We start from the raw sequence: 17,860 nt of genomic DNA, 5'->3' as shown, positions 1-17,860 counted from the left end.
TAGTGGCCTTTTCATTGCCTGCTTGTCTCATATCTTTTTTTTTTTTTTCATTTCTTTCATTTCCTTGTTTGCATTCTTCAGATACTTGACGGTTTGTCTCATTTCATTTTTTCCTTCTCATCTTCTTTTTGTTTATCATGGTGATTCTGAATTCGCTGTCTGGTAGGCTGAGCAGTTCTTCTATTTCTTTGGTGGTTTTTGCTGACTGATCTTTTTGTGGAGAATTTTCCCCTTGTGGACTTTCTTGAATATTTGTTTGTCTTCTTTTCCCTATTGTGTATTTTCTAATACTTTTTATTCGTTGAGACATGGTGTTGTTATTATTGCCTGGCATTTTTTCTGGTTCTTCTTTCTGGGATGGTAGAGGGACTTCCAGACACTTCAGTTGTAGAGTATTCTGAGCCTTGTTTTGTCTAAGTATCTCCTGTTTTTCCAGCCCCTAGTGTGTGGAATTATGTCTGTAGTCTCTGCCAGTGACGCTCAGGGTTCTCTTGTGGTGTTCAACTTCTGGTAACTCATTGAGTCTTGTCTCTGGAAGGTGTCTGTGATCTTTGTAGCTTTCTGATGTCCTGGGTTCCCTCTATGCTTGGATGCAGCCCCTGAGGGTGGGGGTGCATTAGAGGTGTTGCAGCTGAGCCTGTGATTGAGGCAGTCACTGATATTTTTGGCAGTATGAGCCTTGCAGTGTGGTGCCTTACTGGCTCACACGTCTTCCAGCCACTGCTGTTCAGTAACAAACACCTTGAGTCCTAGTTCTGCACAGCCCCCAGTTGTGCAGGCTATCAGTCCTTCCACTAGTCTTCCAGGGCTCTTTGTATCCACTCACAGCCCTCTCTCTCTGAGCAGTCTTTCCCTACCACTTGGGGGAGTGGTAGTGGGCCTGTTTTGATTCAGTCTGACCTTTTTATCCCCCCCTTTTATCTCAGGAGCTTTGTGAACTTGCTGGTCCCGTCTTAGTGACTAATGCCAGAAACAAGCCTCCAGGCCTATGCTGTGGGGTGGGTGAAAGGGTTGCACACCTTGCAGCTTCCCCAGTCACCAGATCGCCAGATTACCCCCCCCCCCACCCCAGGCTTTATGTGCCCACTTGCACAGTCTTTTCCCCAGGTTCGGTTCTACCCACCAAGCAGAATGATCAGGAAGCCTCTAGGGCGCTAGAACCTGGGAGTCGTCCCCCTCCCCCCCCTAGATGATCTATCATAGATCATGTATCACAGATCATCAGTCGGAGTTGCAGTGTTCCGCTTATCCTGTCTGTGATGCTTCCGGCTAGGAGTTCCCTTATTGGAACTCCCCAATCCCGATTCTCCCTCAGTTGTCTTCCTTCTAGTGAGTCCGGGGTGTTTTCATTTGGGTTGAAACTTGTAGTATGTAAGTCTGTATTCCGTTTTCAGTCCTATATTCTTGCGCGAGCCTAGACGCAGTGATCTTGCTGTCTTTACTCTGTCACCATCTTGCTGTCTCTCCCAAATTCTTTTTTTCCCTAAGATTTATTTTTTTATGCATATAAGAGCTGGGGTGTAGGCCGAGAGGTGTGAAGAGGTAAGAGGACCCACCAGAGACAGTGGGGAGCAGAACAGGCAAATCTATTGAAATATACTGCTGAAAGGAGCAACAGGCAAGACGGGAGAGATCTGCTACAACATGTGGATCAGCTCCTTGAGTGGGGTTCGAATGCATGCTGTAGTGGCTGCTGATAGCTTCATAGTGCTGACTGAGACTCATCCCCTTGTACCACCAGAGAAGCCTCACCCTCTTTTTACTTCTTTGGGATATAAATAAAAACTAATGATACTGAACATCTTTTCATGTACCTCTTGGCCCTTGGTATAATTTTGGAAATATGTATTCAAATCCTTTACCTGTTTTTAAGGTGGGTTCTTTGTCTTGTTTTTAGTTGTAGGAGTTGTTAATAGATTCCAGATGCTAAACCCATTTTAGATGTGATTTATAAATATTTACTTCAATTGTATAGGTTTCTTTTTCACTCTTAATACGTAGCTGTTTTTAATTTTGATGTAGTTCAGTTCATCTACTTTTTGTTTTGTGATTTTGATACATATAATAACCTATTGCCACATTCATGGTCCTGCAGATTTCTTCAAAGAATTTTATGTCTTTAGTTCTTTAATTTAGGTTTCTTATCCATTTTGAGTTAATTTTTGTGTGTGATGTGAGGTAATCTACATCTTCATTCTTTTGCATGTGGAAAGTCACTCTTTCAGGCACGTTTTGTTTCCCTATTGAGTGTACCTAGCTATCTAGATTTTTTTTTTTTGTACTCTGAAGACTGCCTTTATACCGTATTGATTTGCTAACTGTAGCTTTGTATTACGTTTTGAAATGTAAACCCTCTGATTTTGTTCTTTTTCAAGATTGTTTGGGCTCTTTGGAGCCTCTTGCAATTTCATATAAATTGGAGAATTAGTTTTTCTGTTTTTGCAAATAAGGCTGTTGGACTTCTGATAAGGCTTTTGCCAAGTCTGTAGATCTTTCTAAATAGTATTGATAATAATGTCTTCCTACTTAAGAAAAGCAAATGTCTTTCCACTACTTTGTGTCTTTAACTCCTTTCAGCAATATTATATACTTTTTATTGTACAGGTCTTGCCTCCTTGGTTAAATTTGTTCCTAAGTATTTTATTGTTCTATATAGTTCTGTAAATGAATGAAATGTTTTTGTACTTTTTGGAATTGTGCATTCCAGGTTTATGAAAACACTGATGTACAAAAGAAAGCTGATTTTCTTGCATTTGTCTTGTACCCTCCAACTTTGTTAAATTCCTTTTATTAGTTCTATATTCTCCTTTCCAAATTGAGTGGCTTTTATTTTATTGTTCTGGCTAGAACTTAGAGTATACTGTTGAATAGTAGTGATGAAAGAAGGCACATAACAGATAATTTAAAAGAAAAACTGTTAACTGATTTGACAATAACTCTGTTGTTGACCGTATTTTATAAGTCACCAAACAGTAAATATCTTAGACTTTGTGGGGTTGAGGATTAAAAGTGGTGTTTAAAGTGACCTTTCCCTGTCATGGTAGAAACGTAGCCCCATTTGCCCCTAGTTCCTACTGCTCTCACAATGTCGGATAACATTTTTTTTTTTAGATTTATTTATTTGTGCATACAGAACTGGGGTACAGGCCAGAGATGTGGAGGGTGATAGGATTCACCAGAGACAGAGTGGGGAATAGAACAGGCAGATCGAGGAAGTACACTGCTGAGGGGAGCAGCGGGCGGGTCAGGAGAGGTCTGCCACACCATGTGGTCACCTCCAGGGCAGGCGGGAATCGAACTCATGCAGAAGCGGCTTTAGATTCTCAGTGCTGTGCTTTAACCCACTGTGCCACCAGGGAGGGCCAGGATAACATTTCTTAAGTAGAAGCAGCTTAAGAACCCAGGCCCTGATTTTGAAGTCCAGCTGAAGTACTCATTCCTTGTGTTACCTACTTTAATTACCTAATCTACCTGGAGGCTTTCATTCCTTCATTTATAAAATGAGTAGTAGTGCTTCACAGGGGCTATGTTGCTAGTAAACGCAAGGATTTTGGCAGCACATGACACATTATAAAACACTTGATATAAAAGCAATTCTTTTGTTTTGAACCACTTACAAATGTAAAATTATTCATAGTTCACAGGTTGAACGAAAATAGAGGGCAGGTCTTGATGTGGTTTGTGGCATAGAGATGCAATATAGTTTTTTCATAGAACGAAAGAGATAGGCTCTTGTTTGTGATAAAGTGCAAATTAGAGCATCTTTGAAATCCATTTGACAGTGTAGTTTAACAGTCTTTAAATGGCTGTATTACTTGACTCCATTGCTCTCTCTTTGTGGAATTTTAATTAAATATACTATATAAAAACAGATTAGGAGACTATCAAAATAACCTTTGGCTAACAAAAGAAGAAATTTTATTGCATTTATATGATGAAATAACAAATAACCTTCACTCACTAAATATCATGGTTTGGAAAGTTAAAACAAGAAATACTTGATGTATGTTAAAAGGCAAAAGAAAAATGACAATTATCCCAGTGGTTTTAGAAATCAACATTAAATACATATTTCTAAGTGTAAATGGTGAATGAAGTAGATTGAATATTTTATCAAATCTCTGGTTGATTTTCACTTGTTTTTTCCTATTTTTCACTAGTTTTCAAAGATTACACAATTATATAATCAAAAAAGAGACTAGTGTTAAATTTATGAAAAATAAATAATACTGTTTTTTTTCCTTACGTCACTTGCTTGAGGAGATAGCATACTTTATTTAGGAAGATACTACTGTCCATTTACAAGCAGTTTTTAAGTTTGTACATTTCTTAAAAATATTTATTTATGCATACAGAACTGGGGCACAGGCCAGAGGTGCAGAGATGGTGAGAAGATTCACCAGAGACAGACTGAGAAGCAGAACATGCAAATCTAGGTAGTACACTGCTGAGGTAAGGAGTAAGCGAGACAGGAGAGGTCTGCTGTAGTATGTGGATCACCTTCCTGACTAGGGAGCAAACTTGAGCTGAAGTGTTTGCAGCTAGTTTCACAGTGCTGCGCTTTAAACCATTGCAGCACTAGGGAAGTCCTGTACATGTATTTTCAGCAATTTTATGTCTTTGGAAATACAATCAAGTCATTAAAACTTTACCTGTTTTAAATTTATGTTACAGGGCAAAATCCTTTACAAAGTTCGATGGAAAGGATACACATCAGATGATGACACCTGGGAACCTGAAGTTCATCTTGAGGACTGTAAAGAAGTTCTTCTCGAATTTAGGAACAAAGTTACGGAAAACAAAGCTAAACCAGTCAAGAAAGATATTCAGGTATTATCATGTTTTTTTAAATTACAATTGCAATAAATTAATAAATTTTAATATAATATGCAGTAGAGAATTTGCAAATTATAAATCTACAATTTATTACTGTAAATTGTGTATAAGTATTTGATTCTCATAGAATGCTTTCGTTGGTTTTTAGCAAACTCTTCTGTAGCAAACCCTCAGGAATTCATGCCACAGAGAAATCTAGACCTCCTGTTTTGGCTAAGTGTATGAACTGAGTGATTGGTTTAGTGGGAACTGCCTGGGCACTACAGACAAGATGAACCATGATATCAGTGACTTCATCTTCTGCTGTAGAATATGGAGGCCATGGAGAGGTAGAGGAAATGAGCAATATCTTCTTTATGGGTGTCTTGAAAGGTCCTACCTCTTCCTAGAAGCAGCTAAATGGGAGGCAAGATCAAGGAACTCTACTTGGAGACTGTGGCTTGCTGGGAATTCCCTGAGCCTCAGAAGAACCCATTCAGATAGGGAGGCAGTAAATGCTGTATTCTTCAAGATCAGCTCAACTCCCTCTTCTGGCTTCCTTTGATTGCAAAAATTTCAGAAACACCCTAGGTAGAGGATCTGAGCCTATTGTAAGACATTTTTTGGACCTTGAGTGGGGAGAGTGGGACAGCTTCTCCCAGGAATGAGACAATTCCTCTTTGACTGATGGGCATAGCAAGGGCCATTTTTCCAAAGGTGGGATCTTCAATGTAATGGGTCTCCCTAAGTGTTGCATGTGGATTTTTCTTCTTTGATGGTCTGAACTGGAAGCAGAAAAGACTGCCTTTCTCCAAGTAGTAGTAGCTACATTCTACTGGTGCTACCTTGGGCAAAGAGATGATCCCTTCATCAGCCAACAGCATCTTGAGAGCAATATGAACTCCCTTATTGTGGGGGAGCAAGTACTGAGCTCATGAGTAAAGCAGGGGTAATGGCAATGCTAAGTGATTGGTTTAGTGGGAACTCCGTGGGCACTACAGACAAGATGAGACTTGATATCAGTGACTTCATTTTCTGCTGTGCACCCAGTAGGAGTTTAGTTTTGATGGTCATATTCTGGTGGACCCCAGCATTGGGTCTTTTTGCTGTGACTGCAAAAGAGACTTGTGGAGACTCTGGATCCCATGGCTCTAACACCTGGTCCAACATTAAGTGGCAGTTGACATTGGTGAATGACTCAAAATGAAATGTTCCAATTGGCAGACATCTCTTGAACAAAGACATCATGAAGTAAAAGGTTGTGGTGAGTGAAATTTTTCCAGCCTGATCCTTGACTCCCTACCTGGCAACTGGGTTCACACAGCTAATGACTGGAAGGCAAAATTGGCAGGGTTATCTTCACTGGAAGCTGGCTCTATTCAGCTGGTAGTTGGAGAGAACCCTGCTGTAGCTTATAAGGCTGGTGGCTGTTGGTTGGATTCTTAGTGGCTGATACCTGGGACCAAGAGCCTCCTGTCTCTTGTTTCCTGAAGTCAGAGACTGAACTTTTATGGCAGGGGCAGGTTCCCTTGATTGGCTGCTAAAGGCTGAGTTCTTTGCTGGTAATACGTGTAGAAAGTGGTCTGGTTCTCACTCTCAAAGTTGTTGGCTGGTGACTGGTAATTGGCAGCTGGAAGAGGACTGCCTGTGCAGCTAGGCACTTGGGGCTTGGCCTCCCTCTTATTCTTAAGGCTTTTGCTCCCAGTGTGCACTGTAGTCCTCTGTCTTACGTTCAGGAGTTACTGGCATTGTTCTGCTGCATTGAAGCTAAAAGGACCAGGAGGAGGCATATCTGTGTCTTCACTCTCTTACCCTCTTTCCCTGGAGTAGTCCTGGAACTAATGCAGCTCTTAGTTTCATTGATTCTTTTATATATTCTCTCTGATCTCTTTCATGTATTTCTAGTCTTGTTTTTATTATTTCCTTTCTTCTCACTTTGCACCTTGTTTGTTCTACTTTTTCAAGTAGCTTTTGATTGTTTGGGATTTTTCTTGCTTCTTAATAAGGGTCTGTATTGATTATTTTCCCCCTTAATCCACTTTTGCTGGCAAATACAGGTAGCTTACAGCATTTTTTTTAATATAATAATTCATTTTTACATCATTTTGTACTTTTTTTTATCTCAATTGTAATCCCCGTGGGCTTCCCATCACCGAGTCACCCATGTACAGCATTGTTTTTATTTTTCTCGATGTATTTTCTTTTTAGATCCTTTGATTTTTTTCTTTATCCTCTGGTTATATTAAGCAGATTATTGTTTTTGTCTCTACATATTCATTATTCTTCTTGTAGTTAATTCTTCTTGTAGTTAATTTCTTCTTGTAGTTAATTTCTGACTTTATGGTATTAGGGTCAAAGATACAGATATAATTTGAGTCTTCATAGTTTTGTGACAGTTGACTTGTGCCAGCATAAGTTCTTTGCTTAAAAACGTTCTATAGGAACTTTTTCTCTAGCCTTCATTTTAATCTGTTGTTTCCTTATTTATTCATTGTTTTGTTGTCCTGTTGTATTAAAGTCTTCTAATAATGTAGTATCATCAATCTCTTTAGTTTTGTTATTATCTTAAAGTATCTCTGTGTTCCATCATTTGGCTATGTATTTATGAGTGTTATTTTTTCTATTGTGTTAGACCCTTAATCATAATATAATGTCTATCACTCAATCGCTTTCACCCATCATAATTGGAAGTTATTTTATCAAGAAAAGTGTAACTATGATAGACATAGGCACTCCTCTTCTCTACCCCCATTCAGGCTCATTTGTAGTATATTGAGAGCCTCTGGCTCAAACCAGAAATCCTCACTCTGAACCCCCATTACTGCAGGTCTCCGGTAGTGTACCCTTCTTCCTGAGAGCCAACTCAAGCAACACCTTACTCAGTGCAGTGCCTGTTTTCAAGACTCCCTGCTCTTGGCCTATATCTGAGTCCAGGGCTGTAGGGGCTTTGCACAGCATCCACTGTCCCCTCTGACTTGTGCTGCCTCCGTGTCACTGAACAGAATTCAGTTAATGTTTTCCTACCCCCTTCTTATGACAATTGCTCCTACTGTGTGCTGTGGTCTCCATTTTTCACTCAGGGGGTTTTGGCTTTGTTTTACAGAGTAAGCTTGGGGACTAACAATCTGTGTTTTGGCAAGCCTTCTAGTGTTCTGATGTTCTGCTCTGTCTATAGAATCACCTCTAGAAGCTAAAAGGTATTATGAGAAGAACAAAATTCCCAGAGTTCTTGTATTTTATGACAGTTTATTGGTACACTTTATACTTGAAAGTTTTACTTAAATCCAGCTTGACTAGGTTTAACAAATTACTTGCCACCTAGTATGAAACATTGCTCTCTAATGATCAAGACTAATCTGCATTTCTTTGGCTTTTTTGTCTGATGCCTCCAAGTTTTATGATTTTCTTCTATTGTTTTATAAGTAGATGTCTTTCTGATAAGCTTTCATTTTTGGGGGGGAGGTAGTCACTCTGTTTTCTTGATCTCTCTCTCTCTTTTTTTTTTTTTAACTTAAACGTACATGAAATTACTTTTCGTGAAATTTTAGAAGCCACAAGAGTACAATAGGATAATTTTTAGCTTCATGACTCGTGAGCAGCCTCCTTTATTATTGCAGCTATTTCATATTTTCAATGAAGGATGCAAGATTATCTTTAGTATAATTTATTTACAATGTTTATGTTTATATATATATATATATATATAACATCATTGTTTCTTATTTAATAAAGATGTTTTTGTTTATTTACACATATAAGAACTGGGGTACAGGCCAGATGTGCAGGGGGCGAGAGGGTTCACCAGAGACACAGCAGGGAACAGAATAGGTAGGTTAATGAAGTACACTGCTGAGGGGGGCAGCGGGCAGGTCAGGAGAGGTCTGCCATGCCATGTGGGTCACTTCCCTGGCCAGGGACTTCATATAACTTCATAGTGCTGTGCTTTAACCCTTTGCGCCACCAGGGAGGACATCATTGTTTTACATCAGTGTTTTATATCATTGTTCATTTTTGTACAATGTTTGCTTTTTCTCAGGTGTCGTTCCCATAGAATTCCCACCACTAATTTATCTGTGCACCATCACCATAGTTCCTGTGCTCTGCCTGCCCTGTTTGATTCCTCTCCTGGAGTCCACAGTCTTCAAAGAGCCTTTTTTTGGATTGATAGTTATTTTATAGAAAACAAAATCTGTACAAATTACTCCCTTAGTCCTTTAGGAAATTTTGAGGTTGAAATCATGTACAACCATACATAAGACATTGTTACTTTTGACCTATAGCATCACTGACATTTTCTGCCCCTCTATCAATGTTTATCTGCTCTCTTAAAAATTGATCTCCGGGCCCTCCCTGGTGGCGCAGCGGGTTAAAGCACAGCACTGAGAATCTAAAGCCGCTCCCGCATGAGTCCCGCCTGCCCCGGAGGTGACCACATGGTGTGGCAGACCTCTCCTGACCCGCCCGCTGCTCCCCTCAGCAGTGGACTTCGTTGATCTGCCTGTTCTGCTCCCCACTCTGTGTCTGGTGAAGCCTCTCGCCGCCCCTGCACCTCTGGCCTGTACCCCAGTTCTGTATGCAGAAATAAATAAATCTTTAAAAAAAAATAATAATTTACATTTAAAAAAAAAATTGATCTCCTCCAGGACCCATTTGCTGGTCAGATATATAGTACTTTGTAATTTCAGTTCAGGGAAGTAATTTTAATAAGTTGAGAAATTGCTTGATAAAAATTTTGTGCCAGATTTCCCTAACATTGCTTTTCAAAACTTTGGAAATGACTGTTAATGCATTTTTAAATCTTTTTTACATTTTGTAGAGACTGTCCTTAAACAATGACATATTTGAGGCAAACTCTGATAGTGATCAGCAAAGTGAGACAAAAGAAGATGCATCTCCAAAGAAGAAAAAGAAAAAATTAAGATATAGAGAAGAGAAAAGCCCAGATGAGCTAAAAAAGAAAAAAGCAAAGACTGGGAAACTAAAAGATAAATCCAAAGCAGAATTGGAGAGCTCCTTTGAAAGTTTAGCTTTTGATTTAAGAACAAAAAAAAGAATTCTGGAAGCCAAAGAAGAATTAAAGGAAACAAAAAAAACCAAAAAAGATGAAGTGAAAGAAACTAGGGAATTAAAGAAAGTTAAAAGGGGGGAAATACGAGATGTAAAGACTAAAATAAGGGAAGATTACAAAGAAAACAGGAAAACAAAAAAAGAGAAATGTGTTGATTCTCAGTTGGAATCTGAATCAGGTGTACTTAATGACTTCCCTTTTCAAGAAGATGACAATGAAGATTTATATTCTGATAATGGAGAAGAGAAACTTAAAATTGCAAGGGAGAAAGCAGGGCAAGAGGTAGTACAAGCTACTGCTGTTGATAAACAAATTGAAGGCTCTCTGAGTGCTGATGAGGATGGTGATGTCAAAGCAAAGAGGAAAAAAACCAAACTGAGAAAGACTGAGGAATTTAAAGAAAGCAAGATGCCAGAAAACAAGAATCTTTTCTTAGATAAGAAAAATATACATAAAAAGCAAAGGAACCAAGACAAAGACAAAAGTACCACAGAGTTAGATAAGCCACCTTGTGCATCTAACCAGGCACTGAGGAGTTCAAGAGTGGCTGGTGGGGAAAGAAGCACAGGGTCCGCTGACTCTGCTGGGGAGGTGAGTACTGGAGAGAGGCAGGTTTTGGTTAAGTACAGTGTTTAGAATCTTAGAGACTAGGAAATTGTTCAGATCAAACCAGCATTCCTGTAAGTGGTCAAGACATTTTACAAATAATGAAATTGTAAAACAAACTAAAACTAGTTTTCACTGTCATTAAGCAGTTACTTGATATGTGATTAGCAATAGGAAGTTATAAATGCTGAAAATTATCTAGCTTTGTACTTTCTCAGCTTCTCTCGTAGACTAAGTAAGCATTGAAAACAATGAGGGCTAATTCGTAAACAAAAATCAAGGTGTGTTGTTAGAGTTACTTTAATGGTATGTTGCATTGTGTACCAATGCTGACTACTTCATCAGCTTTTTATATCCTACTTGGTATTTTTCCCTTTTGCTTTAAGAAAATGCCACTTTTTTTTTTTGAAAATGCCACTTTTTACTACGTAATGGTATGTAGAATATTTTAATATTGTAACTTTTAATTCTCATGAAATAGGTTTTATAGCTTATCTTATTAAAAATTTATATAAATTTTCAAGTTTTTATATAATTTCACACATTACTACACTATTTGGATATTAGTATTTGTCAAAGGCATTAAAAGGGTTAATTTGTCTATTGAAATACTATTAGGCAAAATTACAGAGGGGGATTATAAAGAAATAAAAATAGTTACATGTGGTTAGTAGGACTGTGGGTGATTTTTTTCTTATTTCAAGATATATTTATTTATGCATACAGAACCTGGGTATAGGCCAGAGGTGCAGGGGCAGTGAGAGGATTCATCAGAGACAGAGTTGGGTGTAGAACAGGCAGATTGAGAAAGTGCACTGCTGAGAGGAATAGCGGGCAAAACAGGAGAGATCTCCTGCACCATGTAGATCACCTCCAAGGCTGGGGATCCACTTCGCACTGAACTAAAGCAGCTACGGCTAGCATGAAGTGCTGCGCTTTTAACCTGTTGCACCACCAGGGAGGGCCCTTCTTTATTTATTTATTTTTTTTTTTTTAAAAGATTTATTTATTTGTGCATACAGAGTTGGGGTGCAGGCCAGAGGCTCAGGGGCGGTGAGAGGCCTCACCAGAGACAGAGTGGGGAGCAGAACAGGCAGATCGACGAAGTACACTGCTGAGGGGAGCAGCGGGCGGGTCAGGAGAGGTCTGCCACGCCATGTGGTTCACCTCCGGGCCAGGCGGGAATCGAACTCATGTGGAAGCGGCTCCGGATTCTCAGTGCTGTGCTCCAACCCACTGCGCCACCAGGGAGGGCTCCCTTCTTTATTTTTAATAAAAATTCTTACAGTTCTTAAAAGGTAACTGATATTGTATTGGTATTTTTTAATTATCTTAATTTAGGTGTTAGTCTTGATAGAGGAAGCAATTTATATGAAAAGAGATGTCCTAGTCAGTGGTCACTTGCTATAGTACACAGAAGCAGTCAAACACTAGGAAACCACTTTCCAGTTTTCACATGTTCTATATTTGCATGCTGTCTGTTCTGTTTTGGATCTTACATATGTCTCAGGAGAAGGAAACCAAAAAACATGAACCCAAAGAAAAATACCAGAAAAGGCTTGATTTCAACAAGGAAGAAAAAGGCCGTAAAGAACTAAAGGGATTAAAAAGTGAGTGTGAATATAACATTTTACCATTTAACATTACTGTCTTTGGAGAAAGAATTTAATTTACTGTGAAGTTGGTCTGTATTTTCCAACTTGCAGTTTCATACCCCAGGAAATTTTCACAACTAGGGAACTTCAAACCTATGTTTCTTTAACCAGTTGCCTCAAATTTATTATTTAACAGTTTATATTGTTTCAGTAATGAATTTTTACATCTTTTTACCTTGTTTTTTTTTAGTATAATGATAGAGTGTATTAGAATAAATATGACAAACTTCTTTTTAATACATCTATTGTACTTAAGTGTCATGTGTATGAATATAATGCCGAGTACATGTCTTGGGTCATGTCAAGATATACTATATTTGAAACACCACACCACATTTCAATATGTTGTGAATCACAATAAACAAGTATATTGTGAATCATTCACTATTACAGTGTTTGAATAAACTCTAGCAAATATAGTCCATGGAGCAAAATTAATGGGAACATGTGATCTTATGGAAGCAGTGATGCTAGGTAATGGATAATTTCCCGTGAGTTTTCTTCCCCAAAACTGTGTGTAACTGAGGTAATATTAAAAATAGATTTTGGTTCTATGCCTCAGCTCGGGTTTAGCAGTAAGAAGCAGGATAATCAGGAATCAAGGAATAGTTGTTGTTTTGATGGTTCATACATAAAGTGACTGTGTCGGTTCCTGTATCTGTTTTCCTTCCTTCTAATGTTTTCATGTCAGTTTCATGTACATTTTTACTATGAGTGTATAATTTTAAGCAATCAATTCCACCTATAATGACATTCACTGGGAATTTGATTTTTATTATCCCCTGCTAATAAAACCTGTAAGCTATGTTTCCACATTTTATCAGAGTTCTTCATAACTCTGTTCTGTTCTATTTTGAAGTTATGTCAGATCTAATGCTTTGCCAGTATTTCCACTCTCATCTTCATATAAAAACCAGGTGGGTTTATTATTATTATTATTGTTACATTAGTTTATTTTTACATATTTTTGTGCATTTTTCCATCTCCCAGGTGGGTTTTTACAGACATCAGGTACGGTTTTACAAAGTACGCAATGTGATGCTTCACTTCCATTCTGTCATTCACTACCACAGACCACTTAAAGTACATAGTCATTTTCAGGTACTGTTGTGAGTGTCATGACTGGATTACGCTGAGGTTCACCACTTCATTAGGAAACAATTGGTAGTTCAGAATGCTGGATTAGTAATCTTTCACTTTGGACAACCCTTCAGTGTAAACGTGTGGCATCTAATAGGAAAAGTAATTTAAACAGCTTTGATAGTAAATTTGGCTTTGATAATCAGTGTGACCCTCCTTAAATAAGCCAGGCAAATTTTGGTCTAGTTAGAAATGTTTTAACAGTGGCCAGATTTTCTTTTGCTAACAACAGAAATTTGTGGTTCATGTTGACCAATGACTTTATTCTTTCACTAGCATGTAAGGAAATTAGAAATGCATTCGATTTATTTAAATTAACTCCAGAAGAAAAAACTGATATTCCTGAGAATAATCGGAAAAGAGAAGAAACACCACTGGACTGTAAGGTTACAGAAGATCAAAAAACCAAGGAAAATAAGCAGTCACTTAAAGAAAGGAAAAATACAAGAGAAGAAACTGATACTTGGGCATATATAGCTGCAGAAGGGGATCAAGAGGTTCTAGACAGTGTGTGCCAAGTGGATGAGAATTCTGGTGAGTATGTTTGCAATTAGCTTGCAAAATTTTTTGAGGATAATGAAAAATTCCTCCTCTTTTATTGTAATTCTGGTCTCAAGATAAGAAAATAAGTAATCTCCTGAATAAATGACTTTTCTATTGAAAACTTAGATCATACTGTAATTTCTAAATCTTTGAAACAAATATTTTGAGTTCTTAGGGCAGGACATTTTAAAGTTACAGAGATTTCTGTTCTGAGACAAGTAGCCTCATTGTATATTTTGTTATTTTCTTTCAGAAGATTAATTATTAAATAGATATGTATTTGTTCTTTTTTTATCTTGCAGTAAATAACACTAAAGACGATTGCATAAGTGTGTTGTCTTAAGAATTTTGAAATGAGCTGAGACTGAGCATAGGATCATGTTGGAATACAGAGTGCAGTAGGTGTGAGCAATAGTAATAAACATGTATCTATAACAAGGACAGAAGAGGTTAGCTAGGTCAGAATGAAGAGATTAAGCTGATAAAACTTTGTATTATTTGCAGATCTTAATAATCAATTGAAGGGAATTGATTATTTTAGAATATATGGCAGGCTAAGTAGTCTAGGTATCCATGTCACTCCAAAAAGCCTATATATTAGATAAAGCATACTTTTTGATACACTGCTGAACTTATAAAACACTGGGACAATTTCTTGAAATAGTAGGCATGGGGCTGAAGTATGTTGTCCAAATAGCATCACTGCTGTTGGGATACCAATGAATAAAAACCAGATAGTAGATAACCAGGAACATCAGTAAAGCCAGTAGTTTATTCATTGAAAAGTCTGATAAAATTTGATAAGCCCCTGCTTTACTGGTCAAGGGGAAAGAATGAAGCCCTAAAGAAATGACGTTTTCAGTGAAAAGAGAGACATGATACCTGCCCAGATTAAAAAGATAGAAAAATTCTAAGAGCAGTTGTTTGGGATTGAGTCTGAAAACTCAATGAAATGGAAAAATAGTAGTTAACAAAAAGTCTTCTTAAACAGAGACAACATTCTGTGAGCTCTTTAATATCAAAATCGGAAGAAAACTAAGGGAAATGATAAACCAAGTTCACTCATAAACAGGCAGAATTCCTAGCAAACAGTAGCAAATTGAATCAGTTGGTAGGTGAGTGTAAAAAACTAACCTGTTATCAAATTGTATATTCCTTAGGAATTCAATAAATCAAAAGAAATAGATTCAATAATATTCTTGATTTAAAAAAAAAACCATAGCAAACTGAATAAAGCTTTTTCAGTCAATGAAGAAAATGAAACCTTTGTCAAATAACTTCTGTAATGGTAAAACTCAGGAAGCATTTATTCTTAAATTAAAAACAATGCAAGGATATCTTTTATTGTTACCCTATATGTTTTACATATTATACTAAGGTTTGGTTACATGTTAAGACACTGAAAAAATGAAAGCCTTTGAGAAAACTCCCATTATTGGATAGTATTTCCAATAGAAACACTAGGGGTAGTAAGGTGACTGGATATATGACTTTAATACCTTTCTGTGTATTTGTATTTCTATGTAATATACATTTCTACACAGTGGATAGAATTTTAAAAGATAATTTTCAATAGCAGTACATTTACAGGATTGCTAAGAATATTGTTTATAAAAGAATATGGGCCACCCTAAGAGCAGGGGTTAAAGTGCTGTGAAGCTGTCCGTAGCCACTGCAGCATGAATCTGATCCCCGGCCAGGGAGCTAACCCATATGGCACACAGACCTCTTCTGACTTGCCTGCTGCTCCCTCAGCAGTGTATTTCAGTCAGTCCCCTTGTTCTGCTCCCCCCACTCTTCCTCTGGTGAATCATCTCAACTTGGCATTTCTCTGGCCTACACCCCAGTTATGTATGCATAAATAAATAGATCTTAAAATCATAAAGAGTATTATAATGCCTATGATGAGAAAATGATAAAAATTTCTTCAAACATTAAGGTGTATATATGCCATTAATGGAAAACTATTTAAAAAATCTGTCATTTTCATTTTCTTCAAATTGGCCTGTAGTATCATTTTGCTAATGAAACCCAACTTAATTTCTTACAGAATTTACAGGTAATTGAGGTGGCATAAGTGAATTAAATTTCTAGCTGGCAGGATAGAGTTGCCCAACATCTTGTTAAACAGGTGGGCCAAATCACAAGCTGGCAGGACATACTGCCTAATGTGCTTATTAAACAACCTGTCCCACCAAAAGAAATGACATTTTCAGTGAAAAGAGAGACATGATACTTGGACATGTCCTCCATTATTGTTTCACAATATCTGGGAGGCTGGGGGTAGCTGGCCGAAGGACCCACATATGCAGGTGATGGAGACTCTGACCTAGAGTGACCAAGGTCTCATTAGCATGCTAAAGTGTACCCCACTGGAGTGAAGGAGATTTAAGATGCTAAGCCCAAGTCACACACACTTTGACATTCCTCCTGTCTGCCCCAGGATATAGAGAAACTAAATAACTCTACTCCAGCTTTGTATAGCAAAGACTTCAGGCCCTTCCCATGCACTATCATTGAAGATCATTTAGAGGGCCTGGACTTACCCCATCGACTTGTTTGTAATGATGCATTCTTCCCTCTCCTACCCCTCGGTTGCTTTAAAGGAGTTGATTTAAAGACAGTTATCCAGTGAAAATCCAGTTGGGGTTTTGCAAAAATTGACAATTTATTCTAAAATTCATATGGAGTTAAGAGGAGCTAGAAAATGAGAACAGCTTTTAAAAAGAACAAAGTTGGTGGAGTAATTTTCTACCCACCCAGTTTTATGACTTACAACAAATTTTAAGCAGTCAAGACACTGATACTGAGACGAAGATAGACAAATCAGTGGAGTAATACAGAAGACAATATGGGTATACATTGGTTTTATTTTATATATGTCATTCATTTTTGTACAGCATTTGATTTCCTCTCAGGTGGTGTTCCCATCATTCTCCTCCACCACTTTTTACCCATGAACTATCACCATAACACTTCCCTTGTGTCTTTCCCACCCCTCCCTCCCTTCTCCCCTGCTATATACCTCCGATTTATGGTTTGCATCCAAGTTTTTAGGCAAGGATTTTAAAGATTTATTATGCATACAGACGTGAGTACAGGCCAGAGGTGCAGGAGGTGAGAGGATACACCAGCGACAGAGTGGAGAGCAGAACAGGCAGGTCCACTGAAATACACTGCTGAGGGTCGCAGAGGGTGTGTCAGCATGTCTGCCATACCATGGGTCATCTCCCTGGCCCAGTATCGAACTTGTGCTGTGATATAGCTTCACAGTGCTGCACTTTAACCCGTTGCATCACCAAGGAGGGTCCTAGACAAGGATTTTAAACAAAGGATCAAAGACATTTCAATGAGCAAGAAAATCTATTAAATAGATAATGCTGGAAAATTATATACACACACACAAATACATTTCTAATTAAAAAAAAAAAAAATTATTCCTCACTCCCTTCCCAGAGAGAGCCTGTAAAATTTCTCCTTCGAAGCTGCCTCCGTTATGGTCAAACATAAATCCAATAAAGCCCTATCTGGATCTCTTTCTTTTTTGTTAAATTATTTTACAAGGGACCAGAAAATCCTCAGGTTGGTATATACTGATTCATGTGTGTGGAAGACTAAAGAAGAGCCAAAACCAACTGTTCAATAGTAATCAAAAGCAACTGTGAAGCTGTAGCAGCCAGTACAATTATTGCTTGGCTTAGGGAAGGTAGATTAGCTATTGGGCACAGTAGTGCCTACAAATCAGACCCTTGCAGTTATAAAAACTAGGTAAAAGTGGCAACATAGTTGCACAAGAGAGGATGAGCTTTGTGGATGTAGTGTTAGTAATTGTTTATTCATTTGGAAAAATATAGAGAAAATCAAATCCTCTAGATTAAGGCATTGACTATAAAGAAGACAGTTAAATATGAGATTTTAAGAAAACAAAGAAAAACTTCTTTATGACCTTGTAGGTAGAGCAATATTTAAGACACCAAAAACAGCATAAAAAATGATTAAGTTGACGAAACATAAGCTCTATTCATTAAAATAA

General features: G+C 37.9%; 1 protein-coding gene across 1 annotated transcript in view; it reads left to right on the top strand.

Annotated features, from left to right (window-relative positions):
* Positions 1 to 17,860, top strand: part of MPHOSPH8 (M-phase phosphoprotein 8) — a 50,558-nt gene that overhangs the window by 17,642 nt on the left and 15,056 nt on the right. The window contains exons 2-5 of the mRNA XM_004680361.2: positions 4,675 to 4,830; positions 9,632 to 10,474; positions 12,000 to 12,099; positions 13,561 to 13,818. Coding sequence (XP_004680418.1) covers positions 4,675 to 4,830; positions 9,632 to 10,474; positions 12,000 to 12,099; positions 13,561 to 13,818 — 1,357 coding nt within the window. The remainder of the gene's footprint in view (positions 1 to 4,674; positions 4,831 to 9,631; positions 10,475 to 11,999; positions 12,100 to 13,560; positions 13,819 to 17,860) is intronic.

This window comes from Condylura cristata, unplaced genomic scaffold (assembly GCF_000260355.1).
Source record: "Condylura cristata isolate star-nosed mole 26May11 unplaced genomic scaffold, ConCri1.0 scaffold00010, whole genome shotgun sequence".
NCBI lineage: Eukaryota > Metazoa > Chordata > Mammalia > Eulipotyphla > Talpidae > Condylura > Condylura cristata.
Note: the sequence above shows the minus strand (reverse complement) of the source record. Positions and strands in the feature narration are given on the sequence as shown.